Source organism: Acipenser ruthenus, chromosome 8 (genome assembly GCF_902713425.1).
Source record: "Acipenser ruthenus chromosome 8, fAciRut3.2 maternal haplotype, whole genome shotgun sequence".
NCBI lineage: Eukaryota > Metazoa > Chordata > Actinopteri > Acipenseriformes > Acipenseridae > Acipenser > Acipenser ruthenus.
This window is the reverse complement of record NC_081196.1, coordinates 16,664,515-16,684,615: the sequence shown is the minus strand read 5'-3', so window position 1 is coordinate 16,684,615 and position 20,101 is coordinate 16,664,515. Positions and strand designations below refer to the sequence as shown.

At 36.5% G+C, this 20,101-nt stretch overlaps 1 protein-coding gene across 1 annotated transcript in view; it reads left to right on the top strand.

Annotated features, from left to right (window-relative positions):
• LOC117406761 (LHFPL tetraspan subfamily member 6 protein) overlaps nucleotides 1-5,043 on the top strand; it is a 70,045-nt gene extending 65,002 nt beyond the window's left edge. Inside the window, exons 3-4 of the mRNA XM_034011048.3 lie at nucleotides 1,118-1,216; nucleotides 2,683-5,043. Coding sequence (XP_033866939.1) covers nucleotides 1,118-1,216; nucleotides 2,683-2,801 — 218 coding nt within the window. The 3' untranslated portion in view covers nucleotides 2,802-5,043. The remainder of the gene's footprint in view (nucleotides 1-1,117; nucleotides 1,217-2,682) is intronic.
• The last annotated feature ends 15,058 nt before the right edge of the window (nucleotides 5,044-20,101 follow it).

Below are 20,101 nucleotides of genomic sequence, written 5' to 3'. Positions count from 1 at the left end.
GATTTTTACTACAGGCATGTCACCACACTGTTTGGGCAAAGGTGAAAACATTTATAACTGCTACATTCTTGTGATAGATACTGCTTAACTGTATCTTAATGTACAGTTGTACTTAATGTACTAGGAACTGTATTAATGATACTATAGATTTCCTGCCTGAAAACCTTGCAAGCAAAAGTCAATGTGATTTAATTCTTGACCATTGACCATTGCAGACCACAGTCATTCTGCATTGGCAGTAAATTGATAATATTTGGGGTACCACTGCATCTATAGATTTTTAATAAACATATTTTCCAATTATTTATTCAGGGATACTAAGATATTTAGTAAGCAAGGGGCCCCACCCCTAGTGATTTTACATTCCTCAAAAAGATAACATTTTGGTATAACACTGCACTTGCCATTAACATTTTTAGCATATATATATATATATATATATATATATATATATATATATATATATATATATAATATATATATATATATAAATATAAAGAGTAGATGATTAGCTATCCAGGGATACCAATATATTTAGTACTGTAAGTAAGGGGTATGTGGGGGAAAAAAGGGACAATACATGTCTCACCCACAGTCATTGCTGATGACACCTTAATAATGTCACTCTTATTGCTCATCCAAACTTGGCTCATATTGTAGAACTCTCCCCCACTGTACTGGGCTAAAAATAAAAAATGCATTCATTAAAAACAATAGTTGTACAACAACAAGCATGTTTGTTGGCTGGTTACTGCAGAGCTTGGAAAACTTCTGCATTGACTACTCTGCTTTGGTTAATAATTACAGTACAGTACCAAGTTTTTGTTTTATATACTTTTGATATATCAGTCATTCCTGTAACTATGATTAAAGTAGGAACAATTTCAACCAAACGCTGGAATGTGTTTGTGTGTTAGTGTGTGGGTCAGTAAGGTGGCACAGCAGGCCATTGCTAAGCACAGCTGTGTTTAACATGGACATTTATTTTCCAAGTGTTATGCGAGGAATGTGATGGAAAGAAGAAGTCATATGGAATTTGTGCTCAGATGATGGATGATGCGAATCACACAGACAACTGGTATACAGGAATAAAGATGTTGTGTTCTTGGTCTTGCAGGTTTGCTGATTGGCTCTGGTTGTGCTCTCTATCCTCTGGGCTGGGACAGTGAAGAAGTCAGGCAGACCTGCAGTAACCTCTCAGACCAGTTTCAATTGGGTAAGGATTATTATTATTATTATTATTATTATTTATTTCTTAGCAGACGCCCTTATCCAGGGCGACTTGCAATTGTTACAAGATATCACATTATACATTATACAGATATCACATTATTTTTACATACAGTTACCCATTTATACAGTTGGGTTTTTACTGGAGCAATCTAGGTAAAGTACCTTGCTCAAGGGTACAACAGCAGTGTCCCCCACTGGGGATTGAACCCACAACCCTCCAGTCAAGAGTCCAGAGCCCTAACCACTACTCCACACTGCTGCCCGGATTACCTGAATGTACTCTTCTTAAAGATTGATTCAATTCAGCTTTATTTTAAAGGCATTAATACAATATATTATTGTTTATATATATATATATATATATATATATATATATATATATATATATAAAAACAATAATATATATATTTTGTTTCAAATAGCTATTCACTTTTGACCTGTACAAAATATAGCTCTAATATGATCCAATATGAAGACCCAACTTAAATACCACATGCTAAAGTAAAATGCTTGCTCGATATTAAGCTGATTTGTGAGATTTAATTCAGCACTTTAACTGCAGCCGAGTCGAAAAGGGGGCAAAGTGCCTTTTTGAGCACATCTGCTGTGTTTGTTATTCTAGATACCACTTACCTGTAATGTCTCAGGCACTTGTCAAATGCAGTTGCCTGTGTCGTAATGTATCCAACACAGCAACCAGTAGAGGCATTCTTATTCAGAACCAGTAAGACGATGTGAGTTATGTGCATACATTAACAGACCCTGTTGAAGCAAGTAAGTGGAATGTAAACAAAGTAAAAATGTTGGAGAGAGAGCCTAATCTTATTTTAAAAGAAGAATTAGATTATTGGGTGCTGTATCAAGTTACAAAATAATGGAATATTGGTTCTTTAGTTGGATATTCTGTACAAGAACATTTGCACTCTAAACCACTTTAGCCTATGCTCACTGGTAAATCCATCTCAGTTATATATGTGAGCAGGAGGATGATGGGAAATGTAGTTCTGAGAGGTCCATGCCGGTACATGGGAAGGCATCTTGAGGCAGGGAATGCAATTTAAAAGTTTATAAAAGTGGTCAAAATGTAAAAAAATAAATAATAATTAAAACAATACTCACACCTTACGTAAACAGTTGTAGTAATACATGGGAATATGTAACACAATAAAATAAAAAGGTGCTTATGTACCCTTTAATGACTGCCTCAGGCTGTATTCAACTGAGTTTTTTTTTTTATATAGATTTGCATATTTCCTTTTAAATGAAATAAATTGTAGCTCAAAAACCTAGGCAAGTGGCATACCCGTATATAAAACAACAAAAATGAAAATCATTTGTTTGTCACGTCCAGCTTCATCATGGTACTGACAGATGTAATTAGTTATTTATAGTATACCCTTGGCAGGGGAATATGTATTTTACTTACCTACCTTGTTCACTGTCTTTTAGGTACTTGTCAGATTGGCTGGGCTTATTACTGCACTGGCGGTGGAGCAGCTGCTGCAATGTTAATTTGCACATGGCTGGCATGTTTTGCTGGCAAGAAGCAGAAACACTACCCCTACTAAAGTCTGAAGAGTCAGCAAGACCCAACAATGAAGAAGGCCTAGGCTAAGAAAACGGGTTGCCTGGCAACCCCTTTATGGGACTCATCTTGAATTTACAGACATGGGCTGGCTTGCCACAAAAAAGAGGTCCAATGGACTTTGTGTTGAAACAGGACATTAGACACCAAGTTGGAATGCCACATAGCCTGCAGATGTCAATGGTCATTTATAAATAAAGTATGTGCACAGAGTTATAGCTTCTTCTTAAAAGTCGTTTTAAAGGACCAATTTCTTAAGTAGTTCATATCCTTGTATTGTATCCATATTTTAACTAATTTCTTCACTGTCTGTGGTGTCAAGTAGTAGTTTGTGCAACAACATCAACAGAAATAATACCAATGTTTCCTTGTTCTTGTGGAGCAAAGTATTCTTTTTTTCTTGCCTTAACTATAAAGCGCAATAATCTGAGATCTCAAGTGCAGTACCAGTGTATTGGAATGTAGAGGGCCACTATGGACTGTAGAGTCCTAAAGAGAGGGCGGTAAAGTCTATCAGTATGTTTAGTTTACTGTTGGTGTATGATAATGTATATTGTATATTATTAGCATACACATTTTTTTGTGTAAATGTATGTTTTTATTTTACCACATTTGTAAATAAATTCTGTTTTAACACACCTACTAAATATTGGTATTGTGGACTAACACTCCCTCAGAGAACATGTTAAAAATAATTGGGTTACCAGTGTATTACACAAGATAAACCTTAGCAGAACCATTAGCACAACACAGCATTATAGCAACACAATGGATTTGAAACAAAACTGCACAGTGGTCCATGCGGCAGCACACTGGTAATGATTTTATCAACCAATGGTACATACCATTGTAGCATTGTAATGGTTTAGTTCCAAACCATTACATTGCCCTTGCATTGTTACCATTTTTGGTTTCACAAATACAGTTATGTATACCACAAATACAATTTAAATAGCTTGCAGAGTGGAAGCCCTACAACTTTCTGAAAGGGTTGCATAATTATGATAGACAGAATTCCAGCACTACTCATTGTGGTATCCAGGTTAATTCACTCAAGTACATTTGACATGCTCTGACAGGAAATCTCAATTTCACCCATGATATCGTGTCTTTTGAAACACTCTGAAGATGAGCACAGCTACAATAATTTGAATTTATAAAAACTGTACTGGCTACTGCACTTGAGTGTTTTAGTTATACACGACATTGTACAAAGAGCAAGCCTAAAGCTTACATACGAAGAACCTCCATCTTATGGGACGAGGGAGCATTTGGTAATGTCCTACAATCCTTAGCCCAGTGGTGCCCAGTGCCAATTGCGCTGTATCCTGTGGTTCACTGATGAAAAGCTTAAGCAGTGCATAAGGTTTGGATATTCATAGTACCCTTCGAAAAGCATGTAGTGACCTCAGACAGTTCCTGAGGGAAAAAAAAAAACAAACGGAATCAGGCCTCAAGCAAATCTAGTCATGATACGGATGCAAAAAAACCCAAAGTATACAGTTAAAATAACTGTACCTTCATTTGCTTGTTCCCTTCCTGGAGCTTCCAAAGTGTTTTTTCTTCAGGCTGATGTAAGTTGCTTATTAGGGTTGTTATTCAGGGCTGCCAACTACCTCCCTTTCCCTTCAGAACACTGCAGCATACATTTCCAGTTTAATAAGTCTGTGTCTCTGTGATCTCTGTAAGCTCCAAGCAGCATAATACTTAGAGCCCTAACAGAGTCAAATGCTCCCTAATTTGCTTGTTAAATTGACACAATGGGGTCAGTTGAAAATAAGTGGTTTTCCACATGGAAAAAAATACTGTATAGTAAAAAAACTGCTTATTATTTGCAGCATGCTAATACCACTGCTGAAAGTGACGCCATTTGGTTCCATCTACAGATAATTCAAGTAAAGGACAGCAGGCTATGCTCTAATTGCAGATATATCACTGTAGTATTAAAAGCAGGGGCTGAGTTACCTCACTGTGCTACAGCGGCTCCTACTGGCCAGGGACCCGGTGAGCTCGATCACACACCCAGGTCCTCCTAGGGGGTGGAAGCACACCACCTGCTGTAGAGCTCCAGGCTGTAAAGAGGCTGCAATGGTTATCCAACTAGTTCCTTTATTCATGGCAATACCAATCCAGCTTTTTAAGATTTTACAGTTATGTTTGTAACCCAAACAAGAATCCACTAAGAGCTTATTTCTAATAAAATCATTAGAGATGGTTACCAACAAGATGACTCAGTCTTGTGTTTAGTTTTACATTTCAATGTATGATTGTAGAAAATATCTTGTCAAATTATGAAAGCTAGCATGAGATATCTGTATGCATTCTATGTTAGATTGAAATATACTGCATGGATATACGGTACAACTAATTCTGAACAACCAACCATAAGCAGAAACCTTTGTCAGTCAGGTTTCAGTGAGTATTCAAGTGACACCATACCATATGGGAGAGAATTCCACCTCAATATTTCTGCCTTTCAAAAAATGATTTCAAAACTCATTTGACAAGAGATTTGCTTAACCTTTTTAGTACCTTTGATGAGCGGTCTCGTCATTGTACTGTCAATGTGCCATTGTCAAGAGCCCTTGTCATAAAAATATTGTTAAACACAAAAGTTGTAACAGTGTGCAACCTACAAAAAAATAACACCAGGTTTAATGGGGGCAGGCTTAAGATACAGATGTGTTGGGTCTGCAATGGCTTTTTTTTACAGCAAGAAATGATTTAAAACGGTAAGTATAACCCTAAAAAAGAAATGAAACACATTGCAAATCAACTTTCACACAATGTAATTTGTTATGAACGTACAGTATGTGTTAGTGACTATTTGACAGCTCTATTTATGAAACTCACAGCACAGTCAAAAACTCTCTGCTTGCAACAGATTTCCAGTTTCTCATCCAAATCTATATGTTATCACTGCAGCGGATGTGTTTCATATGTTAGATTCCATTAACAATGTGATGTTTTGTGTATGTGTGATCGGGTAGCATCGTCAATGAGACTCAGAGACCAGAAAGCTGCAGTTGAAGAGCTCTTGCACACAAATACAAAAACAACAAACCACACCGCACAGCACCTTCACCATCACCATCACTATTCCACTCCAACACCCGTGATCATCTGTGGCTTCTGCAGGGAGAAATTCTACTCCCTCCCTGCCACCCAATATTCCACACACACACGTTCACTGGCAGGGCTTTCACCCTGCCCCACTGCCACAGTATGTAAAGTACTTTAACAAAGATTTTAATAATCTACATTTTAAATGTTCAATTTGCGTGGCGGTTAAAAGGTTACTTGTATAATCGTGAAACAGAGGGAAAAAAATGTTGCAAGTTTATTAGAAATAAAGCCCTTATTGGAAAAATTAGGTTTATTCATCTTTAAAGAGAAACTGTACATTAATTTTGTATTCCATAGTCTTTTATCCTGAGTTACTGTGTATCATTAGGGGGGTACAGTTTGTGGATTTTAATTAACAAGCACACGCTTTGGCAGGCTCTGCTGAGAAACATTGAATGTGGATCAGTATGGAAGGCGGTGCTGGTCTATCACCACCCTAAGCCTAAACTTCTATTTTCTGGTCCACTATAATGACAGACTTGGTTTCGTGAAACCACATACTATACAGCAAAGCTGTGTTAAGCTTTCAAGTAATTGATTCAAAATGTCATTGTAGTGTTTAAAGAACGTCCACATTTTGTTTTCATATGCTTTCACATGTGTAACCTGATTACAGAAATGAAATCCAGACGTCTCTCCATGAAGAGGCCTCCCATCATTTTTCAAAAGGTCTTTCACTACGTTCACAGTTTCCCCTTGATATATTTTTCCATTGCCACATGCAGGCAATTATGGTCTGTTTCTGGGAAATTAAAATGTATACCATCTGTCAAGAGAGGGAAATTGAAGAACTCTATTTAACTCAGTGCCTCAGTATCTCCATTTCACTTTCACCCATCCTGGCCTCAAAATGAGCAGATGGCTTATTTCAGCAGAGAATTGTGGAATCAGGATTAACGAAAATACAAAATAAACAACAGATTCCAGAATGAAGATATTTAGGGCAAGAGTCTCTAACCAAAGCATCATTTGCCAGTTTTTTTGTTGAGTTACCAAACCAAAACAACAGACATTTAAAGAAGTTCTAGTAAAGAAAATACATCTTACCTGTCAAGCATTTTCATTTGCTACATGTCTCATAAGTAATTTTACACATATTACAGCAAACATCTGGTATGTTAATGAAATCTCAGGGGCAAAATATGTTACTTTTCATTTAAAGAATAAGGCATCTGGGAACATCCGTGAATCCAGGAGCATCTACATATACATTTAATGCCAGTAAAGCTCATATCTTATTGTAACCTTGAAATGTTCTGTCCTGCCAACATTTAAACCCCAGGTCACGCCCTTATTGTCTGTCTTGCTTTTTAGTTTGGTTCTTGCTACACAGCTCTGCAGATTCTAATCAAGTCCTTATTTTCGAAGGTACTTAATTCAATTGAATAAAATGGTTACTCACCCGCCACATTATTCTTTCTCTTCTGAATCTGAATTATTGGATGGTGACTGCATTTCTCCATCTGAACATCCTGCAGCAACTCAAAATCCAAGCACAAAAAATGACAAAGAAATCTATCCCCCGAAACTGCTTCTCCTCCATCTGACTCATCTACCCTTGCCACCACTGGACCTGCCACCTCAGCCGCCGCTGACCCCGCTGTGCCCGCTCCGGCTGGCCCAGTCCCCCAGGGTTCTAATGATACCAACCCCTTTACTGCCAACCATTTTTGCTATAAGTGTGACTCCATAGCCAAGCATTTTATGACAGTTTTTACCAAGCTATCTTTAAAGTGCTATAAAAAGCCTATAAGAAGCAGTAGAGTGAATTTATTTGTATTTTTATTTCCAGTCTCTTGTCAGAAAACATCACTACATTTTAAACTTATAAAACTTTTTTTTTTGTAAGATCATAAAAAATACACAAAATAAAAGTGTTTTTTTTTTTTTTTTTTTTATTATATTCCACCTTTAGGAGTTATTTTTTTCAACAAGAACGTTTTTTTTAAATAAACCAAATGGATTTTTTTCACCATTTAACATTAATAACTGAACCTATAGTTACAACAATAACAATACAAACATCAGTTAATTGATTAATATACATATATTAATCATTGTGACAGATTGGCTCTTTGTCACAGTTTTCACTCCTTCAAATAAACAATTTGAGACCAGGATGCCAGAAAACGGCCTAGTGTACGTTTATTGTTTACAGCAACAAAACAAAATGAACAAAACAAAACCTAACCTGGTGTTGGGTCCTATCTGAACAGAAATGTTATTCTCTAATTACGAGGCAGGCTCAGCCTGTTACCTCATTTCCAAAACCAAATTGTAATCCAATCTCTTTATCCAAATACCTTTTAAAATGTTTTCATTTTCATTTTCCAGTTTGCACATCAATAATAATAATTATTCCACTGGCTTGCTCTCCAACTCACCAACCAGACTCGTACAACCCCTCTCCTTAAACCCCCACATACACATGTCATTTAAAACATAACCAATTACATCACTGAACAATTACATGAAGCCAAACAATGGAGTCAACCCTGACTCCAGTAACTTCTGCAGAGTCCAAAGGCCCCAATGTATTATTCCTGCACAATAATATTTATTTTAAACCAAACTTATTTGTTTTTAATTTCCCTTAACACACAATTATCATTTACAAGTTTATTCATTAACCCTTCTTAGTTTTAATCCCAAGCACTTTTCATTATTATGTATTTTATAGCAGAAGCCCTTATCCAGGGCGTCTTACAATTGTTATAAGATATCACATTATTTTTACATACAATTACCAATTTATACAGTTGGGTTTTTACTGGAGCAATCTAGGTAAAGTACCTTGCTCAAGGGTACAGCAGCAATGTCCCCCACCTGGGAGTGAACCCACAACCCTCTGGTCAAGAGTCCAGAGTCCTAACCACTACTCCACACTGCTGCCCCTGGAATCCATTGGGTGACCTCGGAATTCATATCTTCCACTGCCTTTATTTGTGTACAATAGTTTTCAAGAAACAATATGATAAAACCTTCCCCTAATCGTTCTGATATGGTTCCATAATCCTTATTATGGATTAAGAACATTTTACCATTGTACCACTATAGTGTAAGAGCCTTTTTTTCCCCTTTTCCTAAGGACAAAGCAATTGTATTTTTATTGTAGTCCAATGTACTTGAATGAATTATTAGCAAAATTAATTAACAAATGAATCAAATTAAGCTGTAAAAAAGCTATGTGCAACCCTATTGCCTAAATAAAAGACTAGGAAGTCTGAAAATGGAAAATGTCAAACCCCCACATTTTTCAAACAAGAGCCAAGATTTAGTACAGTACAGTTGGCTTTGTCTTTGATCTAAATATATCAGATTTCTCTACTCGGTTTATAGTTTAGGCCCACACAAGAAGATAAACAAATAGATGCCTTGATGCAAATTCTTGGCCTGGAATAACCATGACCTGTGGACTAAGTTAGCTACTAACTTAAACTGGTACATCTAATCTAACATTATGAGACAACACATTATGGCAGGAGTTTTAGGCATTATTAAAACATTGGTGGCCCAAATCATGTCACACAAATGCAGACTCCACAGAGCCTGCAACAAACTGCATCCATGTTTGTGAAGTTCGAAGCAAAATATTTTAAGGTCAAATTCTACTACAAATTGGAATGGGATTTCAGCTATTTTTAATATATTTAAATTTGTACCAGTGCTTTTAAATCGTAGGGCACGTTGAGTGTACAATTTGACGACTGATATGGATATTCTGCATTTCTTTTTCTACATATGTTTTATTAATTTTTTTTTTTTTTTTTAAATGCAGAAACACAACATATATTTCATTGATCAATAGTCAAAATGGGCATAGTTGAAAAGGTTTGGCATCAAATGTCTGAAACAGCAAATCACCATACAAGGTTCCTAGGATATGTAAGAGTGAACATATATTTGTATTTGAAATGTATTTGCTTACGATTGTAAGTCGCCCTGGATAAGGGCGTCTGCTAAGAAATAAATAATAATAATAATAATAACATGTACAGGCATTGGCATGCTTGGTACCAGTCACTGTTATCCTTTACTTCCGTGCTACAGTTTCTACTTATATAGTCAGTATTTACAGTGTAGGTACCAAATCATTACTTGCAGTAGTAATTGCTATGTAACATGTGCACATTTTCAAATGTAATTCCAAGCCAGCACCTCAATACAAGTGTTTAAAGTCTTGATCTTCTAAGTGACTGTAATTGTCTTGCATTAGCAGTTATTGCTGGAAAGGAAAACCCCCACATGAGAAGAAACCTCTGGCTTTATCCCCTTCACTAAATGTGACATTTCACATTGTGCAACCTTTAAATCATTAGAAATTGTGAAGTGCCACTCAGCAAAGCAAAACTAGTAAATATTGCTGTAGCTTCCTTCCTTCTAAAAAGAAGAATAATGCTAACCTGGCAGTCCATTAAGCTCTATTAGATGAATAGTAAGTATTTACCTTTCCACAGTTATGTTGGGCCTGTATGTAAATGCAGTTATTCAGTATATATTTATTAGTGCTTAACCACTTCAACACCATGACGTACGCACGTACGTCAAATGAAAACCTACTTACAGTACCATGCTGTACCTGCGTACGTCAAGTTTCCCATTCTATTCTATGAGTGGTTTCTCAATCTAGTGTTTCAGGTTTCATTCTCTAAGGCAGTGCTAGTACTGTGGAATGTGCAATGAAAGTTGTGGGAGGGTCAGGTGACATTTGTATCCAATTGCGTGTCGTGTAGAGATTCCAATCTACCTGTGGGCATTTAGAAGACTGAGATATATTGCGGGAAGCCATTCAACTTTTACAAGTATATATATATATATATATATATATATATATATATATATATATATATATATAGTGTTTTAAATTATTATTTTTTGTTTAATTATTAGTTTTACTTGTTTAGTTGTAGTTTAAATAGTTTTCAGCGAAAGCTAAACATGGCAAAGTACATGGAGAGCGACAACGGGAGTTCAAAGTTGGTTTGGAGGATTTCGATAACAGCGACAGTGATGCTGACTTATCACTCAGCGATGATGATGAAGAGGATGTGGAGCCAAGAGCAGCAGAGGACTGGGTGTTTATTACTGATCCCTACCATGATGCCAGTCCTCCATCATTTGATTTTGCACCTGTTTACACACATGTGCACCCTGCCGTGGAACTTGAGAGTTTGCGTTCTCCATTGGAGTGCTTTTTGGCTTTTGTTCCCAAAAAGCTAACCACTTACCTTTGTGACTGTACAAACAAAAAAGGGTTCATGAAAAACACAGTTTAGTTCATTTATTTGTGTTTTATTCATATGTTAACATTTTATAGCAATTACAGGTTTGAAAACATTATTATTTTTGTTTTCAAAATCTTGTACCTGGGAAGGAGTTTCATTTTTACATCTGGAGTTGAAGTGGTTAAGTTATAAAATTACCTACATTTTCAACCCCATAAGACCAACATTAAGGAAAAGGACGACATCATTTGACCCAAAGGGACAAAATGTGTGGTAATGGTTTGAAGGCAAGTACCTGCCTTGAGAGATTGAAAATACTGTCATAGAAAAGTAAAACAAATAAATAAAAGAGAAGAGGAAGTATATTATTAACAATCTTTGAGATACTCCTCAATAGGAATAAAAATAGGAGCACTAGAGGATGGAAAATGTGTTTTTTGCAGCTGAAGGAAAGTTAATAAGAACGTCCAGATTGTTCAATCAAATTCTGAGCACATACTGGTGCAACAACAGTAGTAGAATTCCAAACACCTTATTGTGTATCATGTTTGTAAGCAGGATGTGACAGTTAGGAGGTATGAGAAAAACTAAACAAGCACAACCAGAATCTCTTTTCAGTATTGTTTCTTAACCTCTCACACTTAATCGTTGCCATGGGTTTATGTTTCTTTAATGTACTGTCATTTTTGTATTTTAAAATAATTAAGGTTATGTTTGTTTCTATTGGTCCAGACTCAATGATAACTGCTTTTAATTCCATCAGAGAAGTTGGCAGAGAAATTTGTGTCTATTCCCCAAAATGGTCATTACTTTTCTGAAAAAAATAACTTGTGCAGTCTTGGATACACACTCACAAGCAGCCATCAAGCAGAGTGGGTCAGTTCTGCTGTTTTGAACACTGTGATTGAAACGGACCTGGAATAGGGTGGTGCAGCTTTCATGTCTGGGATTACAGAATTCATGCCTGGGATTCCATTTACATACCAAATACCCACAAGAGTGTTTGTAACATATCCAAACCCTGTATTTAACTCAATTTAAAACATACTGCAAGCAGTGCATACTGACCGGACGACAGCTAAAAGAAAAGTATCCTCAGAAGCAGGTTTCTCAGTCAGATTTAAAAAAATAAATAAATAAACATGAATAATTTGTGTGCAGTAAACCAGTGCCAGTAAAATCACAGGAATGTGCATTGTGAGGTGTCACAGATAAACAGGTTCTTTGAAGTGCAGCCACAGAGAGAAAGCAGTCATCTTTAATATGTGACTGCACAAAATGAATAAGCAAAGTTCCACTGGAAAACACACAGGAAGATGGTTTATATTCATCATCTGTATCACCATCAGCAAATCTAAACGTTGAAGCACTTATAAAAAGAATGCAGGGATACAATGTATGTTTGTGAAGTTTCCAATTCCCTTTCAGTAGTTGAGGTCACAACTACAGAGTTGTATCCCAGACAAAACACCAACTACAACTGTAGGGACATTCATACTGATAAGGCTGTAATGCCAAAAGTCACAATAACAGCAGAGTGATTATTGAGAACAAATACCTGTACTGCAAGACCGCCAGATCTTCCCATCATAACTTTCATGACTTGTATCACCAGGGTGAATTTTTACATAATAACTTAAACTGTACATTCCACTCCAAACATAATGGGCTATATTCTGAGTGCAAGTGTGACCGATGCTTGTCCCCAATAATGTGGTGCATAAATGGAGCGAAGAAGTAAAAAAAAAAAAAAAAAAAAAACACAGCGCTGAAACGCTATTTTGAAGACATGTCTTGTGCCGTTATAGAGGGCCTGCCCCATCGCCATGGGTCAGCATAGATTTTGCGGTGTGGTATCATTAACATCGCGCATTCTCTCTTAAAGGGATTGTTGCCTGGCCCTGATTGGATAGCAGATTCTCCAGCCTACTCTTTGATTGGTCAGTGTGCCACTAAACGCGCTTGCACTGGGTTTTTAATTTCATCAGAATCACACTTTTGGAGAAGCCACTCCCTGTGGGTCAAATGTGATTGACTTTAACCACTGCATTTGCAATTGCACTCAATTAATCAGAAAATAGCCCAATATGTTTAATATATACAATTCTTAAACAACCAGGTACTGTTCTTTTTTATTTTACGGTTAAAAGGACAAGAAATATCCTATCTCAAAACCATTACAGTTGTTGCCTTAAATAACAGTCATTTCTAATAAACTGTGTGGAGCTGCTGGGCTCGTATGCCAGTAGTAAATGTAGTAAGTTACTAAAACTTATCAGATGCTTTGACTAACTAGAAGTCTTTCTCAACTTGAAAACATTTGAAAACACTTGTTAAAGAATAATGTATTAACAGCATACCTGTCTCCTTGATTTAATTTCACACTAGTCACATTGCTCAATGGTTTCAGGGGCTGCAGGCAAGTCAATTCATCATGCCTGGCAATTTGATCTGTACAGCTAACAGAGAGCTCTGCTCTTAAAGGTACCTATAAGTATAGTATGACTAAGACCAGTTATTACAAGTGCACAGTAGGCAATGGAAGAAAAAAGTAAAAAAGGAATTATATTTCAGTGAAGTATTGAACATGAAGTTCTGCAGTTAATTGCTTGACAGTTGACCTTGTCTTTTTACATTGGATTTTTTTTTTTTTCCTGAACGTTTGTTATATTACAAGTGTTCTACTAACACAAAAGACTCTGGTACAGAGAGAATACATAGAAACGGACGGAAAATCAGAAATCTGTAGCAACTTGTGAGTCTATAATGGTGTGTGTTTAAGAAACAGCTATGTCAAATCCTGCACACTTACAAATATGTATATAACAAAAGACATTTTTAGAAAGATAATTTCTGTTATGTGTTTTATATATTTCTAAGAGCTATACCTATAAATAGATTGCTGAAAAATAATCTTCAGATGTGCCATGGCTGTTACTTTGCGCATTTGTATTTTAAATCTCCGTAAAACATGGTTGGCTATGACACCTCTTGAGGTTTCAACTTCCCAAAACGATCAAAAAGGGACCCCACGTGGCCAGTTCGAGGCACTGTGTTTTTAAAGAGACCGCACTTATTTTTATTTTTTTATGTAGGAAGTGTTCCACTGTTGTTTAGCAATTAGGAGAGATAGTAAAATTAAGTGACCTCTCGTCAAAAGCACTGAAAAGGTTATCATGTATGGGTGCATGCCACCAGCCTGGATATCTTTCTGAGAGAAAATGATCTAATGGACATCCAAATGTATTATAATGGCAGTTAATGCTTGTCTTATATACACCTTGAGTAATTTGAATATTATAATATTGTACATGTTTATTGTATTTGTTTATTTAGTTTCAATGGGGTCCATTCATAAAGGGGTAACAATCATAGCCACTTATTTAATGACCATTGCTATTCATAAGGGACAACTGACATGTGTCATTAAGCTCCAAGCATATTTCTTCCTGAAGGAATATTTTAAACAAATTGAGATAAAGGTTAATGAATACCTCATTAGCATAAACTTTTAATTGGTCAACCTGCTAATCATAAATCTGAACAACAGCAAAATGCTGTCGACAACTAGGTGTTATTGGTGCAGTTAAGTCTAAACTAAAGACAGCCTCATTTAAAAATTTAAAGTGGTCACCATTGTCAAAACAAGTAATCTGAACAATTGAAAAAGGTCCTCCCCTCAATGTTTTTCTTTTAAAATAAACCATACTAAATTATTTTACAAATAATTTAGTACGGGCAGCAGTGTGGAGTAGTGGTTAGGGCTCTGGTCTCTTGACCAGAGGGTTGTGGGTTCAATCCCAGGTGGGGGGACACTGCTGCTGTACCCTTGAGCAAAGTACTTTACCTAGATTGCTTCAGTAAAAACCCAACTGTATAAATAAGTAATTGTGTGTAAAAAATAATGTGTAAAAAAATAATGTAATTGAATGTAAAAATAATGTGATATCTTGTAACAATTGTAAGTTGCCCTGGATAAGGATGTCTGCTAAGAAATAAATAATAATAATATTTGACTGTTGTGCACTGTTATAGAATTTGCTGTCCCCGAGATTAACACTGCCTAATATTTTGAAAAATGAATCGTCATACTGCATCTGTGTTATGCCAACTTGGTCCAAGTTGTTGTTGACTAGATAGGTCGGGAGGTGCACTTCATTACAATCCCAACAAGGCTGCATACTGCAAGACTGCAGAAGAAGGAGACCAAGATTGCCTTACCCCACAGAACACAGCAGATGCTAGCAGACAAGGTAGCACATAAATAAATTATTTGCATACTTAAAAAAAATCAACCAAACAAAGTATATGTTGAAATAAATATCTGTTTATTTATTTAAATGTCCTGGATAACATAACAGCGATTTTATAATTTAGGCTACATTTTTTTTCATGACTTAACTTAAAAAGCAAGAATCGTGCACTTCAACAATTCAACAAGTTTCAAACAACCTATTTACTGATGGAAGAGAATGCTGTCAGCAATCAGCCATCAGTGCCTGCTGATGTAATTTCGAGTTATCTTGTAGATTATTCAGATTTATAAATGTGTGTACACTGTTAAGTACAGGGTTGTAACCGCATTAAGGGACAATGTTGGTTTTTAATATAATTTTTTTCACAATTCAGCAAATTTATGTGACTTTAATTGATGAGCACATTGGGTTATCTAAAATTGTAAACATATTCAACTGTGTGGGTGGACTACAGTTTGTCTTGTTCGTAGTGATTTGTGCAGTAGTCAGTGAATCAATGTGCCCTTAATTAGATTCTAATTAGGAGAGCTAATTTTAAAAGGTGTCAATATAACTTTTTAAAATTATTATCATACGAGATGTGTATTTTAAATGCAATAGGCTTTAAAGTTGTGGGGCTATACTAAGATCACAAGCATAACTCTGATAACTCTGAGCTTGTTTGTTTTGGCCGAGCTAGTTAGAAAATGCTTGACTGTTTATTTTTCTATTTTAATAGGAGTCAAGTTCACTGTGTAGTTGTGCAAAAATGTAATTGATAATCAGATCTACCCCTTTGAGAAAGGCAGATGGACCTGTTTTTCAGACCTGTCATAAATTGTGTAACTGATCTGGAGTTTTTTTTTTTTTTTTTCGTCCTACTTTTATGTCATTTCTACTGATGTTGAACATTATTTTCTTATGGGTCTTGGTCTCTGTGAAAGCAGTATTTATTTTAGCTAGTTTCCCAAGAAATATATTTCTCTATTTAAACTTTTGTACAAATCTCTTTTTTTCTTGTTTCCTAAAGCTACAGAATAAGTGATTCAAACAGAACACTTCCAGATTTTTAAAAGCGAATGATTTGATCTTTTGACTTCTAAAATCCTGCACAGATTTTAGGTATCTGCTTTTCATTTAAAATAAATTATCAAAGCTGTTTGGATAAAAAGGCCATTGGTTTCTTCTGAGACTGACTCCCTTTGTTACCATTCCAGAAAAGACACACAAGCCAAAATATCTGAATTATGCTTGTCCCTGAAATAGCTATACTTTGTGTTTCAGTATAGCTCTTAAGCACTACCCTTGCAAAAAAAGTACTTCAGAACTATTCAAAAACACTAAAAATAATACAACTGGGATATCCTATTACCCTGAATTTGGACCAGCACACTCTTAATAATATGGTACCATGGTAAAGCAATGTGAATGTAAACGTTATTTCAATAGTGATTTTAATTTAAAGCCATTGTTTTAAAATGTTACCGTTACCTATTTATTGTATTTTAAAGCCTTTTTATGAATATATTATAGTTGTATTTTAAATGGAATCTTACTTAAAGAGTGTTTTTACTGTCTAATAAAACTAATTCATAAAGTATATGTCTTTGTTTTAAATCAATAAAATGCACATGGTGTACAATGTGCACTGATACTGGTGCTAGCAGACAATGTTTCATTTTTGAGATTTCAGGAATGAAAAAGATCAGCCCAAATGATAATGGATTGATTATATTTAAAAATATATATTATGGCACATACCTCAAATGTATATTACATGTAGCAGTGAAGGGCCAAAATAACTATATCTTAAATAAAATAAATACATTAGTGTGGCAAAGTGAACAGTGTGCAGGTGCAGGAATGCAGCAGTGATCAATGAACAGACAGACAATGGTAATCCAAGTGCAATGTTATTTATTTTTATAATGTGATATGATCCGCCCTGACTTCCTTCTAACCCTGGGAATGAATTGTCTGTCCTTTCAGTCCAGGGCACTCTGTTCTCTTTACACAGCGCCCTCACAGGTCGGGAGGGAGATTTATCACCAAGATTCATTCTGTCTCTGTCACAATTAGCCATAAACCTTACTATATACTGTATCTACACTTTTCAAAAAAATGAAAGGAGCAACATTTCAATTTGAATTTTTCCAAAACACAATTAACAGGCAGAATCAAATTTGAGTATTTTGGGGGCTCCCGAGTGGCACATCCAGTAAAAGCGCGTAGAGTGCAGGATGCGCCCTATAGTCTGGACGTCGCGAGTTCGAGTCCAGGCTATTCCTTTGCCGACCTAGAACGGGAGTTCCCAGGGGGCGGCACTCAATTGGCCGAGCGCCGCCCGGGGGGAGGGAGGGTTAGGTCGGCCAGGGTGTCCTCGGCTCACCGCGCACCAGCGACCCCTGTAGTCTAGCCGGGCGCCTGCGGGCTTGCCTGCAAGCTGCCCGAGAGCTGTGTTGTCCTCCGACGCTGTAGCTCTTGGGTGGCTGCATGGTGAGTCCGCAGTGTGAAAAAAAGCGGTCGGCTGACGGCACACGCTTTGGCGGACAGTGTGTGTTCGTCTTCGCCCTCCCGAGTCAGCGCAGGGGTGGTAGCGGTGAGCTGAGCATAATAAAATAATTGGCCATTTCCAAATTGGGAGAAAATAATAAAAATAATTGGCAACTACTACATTTAAAAGAAAAAAAAAAAGTATTTTAAGGGAGCACTTATTACACCCTGAAATGAACGGATACATTACTTGTATTAAATGTCTCACATTAGTGACACACTCCTGAACATGAGACCCATGGAAATCAAAATGCCTATGGGCTTGGTCTGTGGAGATCAATTTTTCAGACAGTTTAAAAATGGTCCAAATGAATGCCTCAGTATTGAGAATGGGCTCCCATGTTGTTGATGCAATCTATATATCATCAGGGCATGCTTGATGTCATGTGGAGGGTTTTGACCTCAAACCAAACTCATGCAATCTGTTTCTCACGCTAGAGTTGCTTATCATAACTTCAGTTGCTGTGCTGAAGTGGACATTGAACCCATGTGCAGTGGACTGGCAATTCCTCAGTGCCATAGTGTGTAGCTATTAGTCATTCCAAGGTGTGGATGACGTCTCACAGCCTTGTCCAGGATGTCTAGTGTACAAACCTGTAGTTTTAGAACATGCACAGAATCTAGAAACAACAAAAGAGGACACACTGAATTGACCAGCTGCAGGTATTTGTGTATCCACAGCTTCCAGCATTTGAACAGTTCTATCAGTCTGGACTTCAGTAAAAAAAATCTTTGTGTTGCAGTCACTTGACTAATGATCAAAATTGTAGTCTAAATCAGGGTAGCTGGTTTTAAGTGGCACAGCCAATATAAAATGCATCTCAACAGCTGTCAATTTATTGAAGAACAGGTCTACCTGGCAAATGCCCTGACAATGTTTTTGACTATATGTCCATGTATGTTATTTTTGCTATATTTTTATAGTTTGCTATTTTTATGAGTAGTGTATATCTTTATTCCATATATGATTAGTCTAAAATACTGCTTGTATCTCATCTCATAGTCTCTAGTTTCATTAAACACACAGATATGCAATACCAAAACAGAAGCTACGTTAAAACTAAGTAGCTGTGAAAGCTGTCATCTTGGTAAAGCTGTACAGAGGGTTAGGTGTGATGGGAGTAAGACCTGCTTGATTTTGACGAAATGCGGGTATGACTGTGTTGACACAAGCACTACAAGAACTGGCATGCATATCTGGTTTCGGTTGGAGTCTATGAAGTGGAAAGACTGATAGAGCAGGACAGGCTTGGCAACTTAGACCTTACTGCAATTGAACCATTTTGCAAGTAAATCTTAGTTGTTAAAGTTGTTGTGTGAGAAGGTCAGCTTGATACATGATACTAATTCTGAGATTGTGAAACTGGCATCCTTGGGAGTAAATGTTGGTTAAAATTGCCTGCAACCATCCTAACCTGGATTCTGATCTCAAAAGCTTCCATTTGTCAAATACTGTATTCCATTTATCAAATACTGTATTCTTTAAACACAATGCAGTGGCAATGGAAATTCAACGGTTCCTTTCTAAGGGCATGGTTTTCAAAACTTGGTTAATGGATTTTCAGTATATTTACTCAATTTTATCAATTTCATATAAATCTGCTTTTCTTTGGTATCTCAAAATAAAGCTTGGCTGTAGTTCTAGATGCAGAAACAAGCCCTGCCTTAAATTAACTACAGTACACGCATTGACTTCTGAATATGTATGATAAATTCTGTACTATATTCACCTGTGCTTGTCTTTTTGTTTTCATCACACCTCCATGTGGCTATTTCTCCTCCCCCGCGTGGGAAAACAGGAACCTTTCCACCAACCCATCCTCTAGCCAATCAAGATATACCTCAGCAATGAAGAGGATAAACCGTCTCCCAGGGAAGCCAAGAAAGTATTCTGTTTTAATAAGTAATAGATCAATTATGTTGATTTAATTAGTCTAGTATTAAAAACTCTGAACCCATTCCTTGTCTCTGTGCCTCTTTGAACCTACATTTTAAGGTTCAGTTTTGCTCACTGAAGTAATGTAGTCTACAAAAATGTGATCAACTTTTTTTTTTTTTTTTAGCTCCAGAACAGTACAATCAGAGATTTACTATACACAAGTTTGAAAATCAAGTCATGAATGGGCAATGGTAGTGCACAGGGA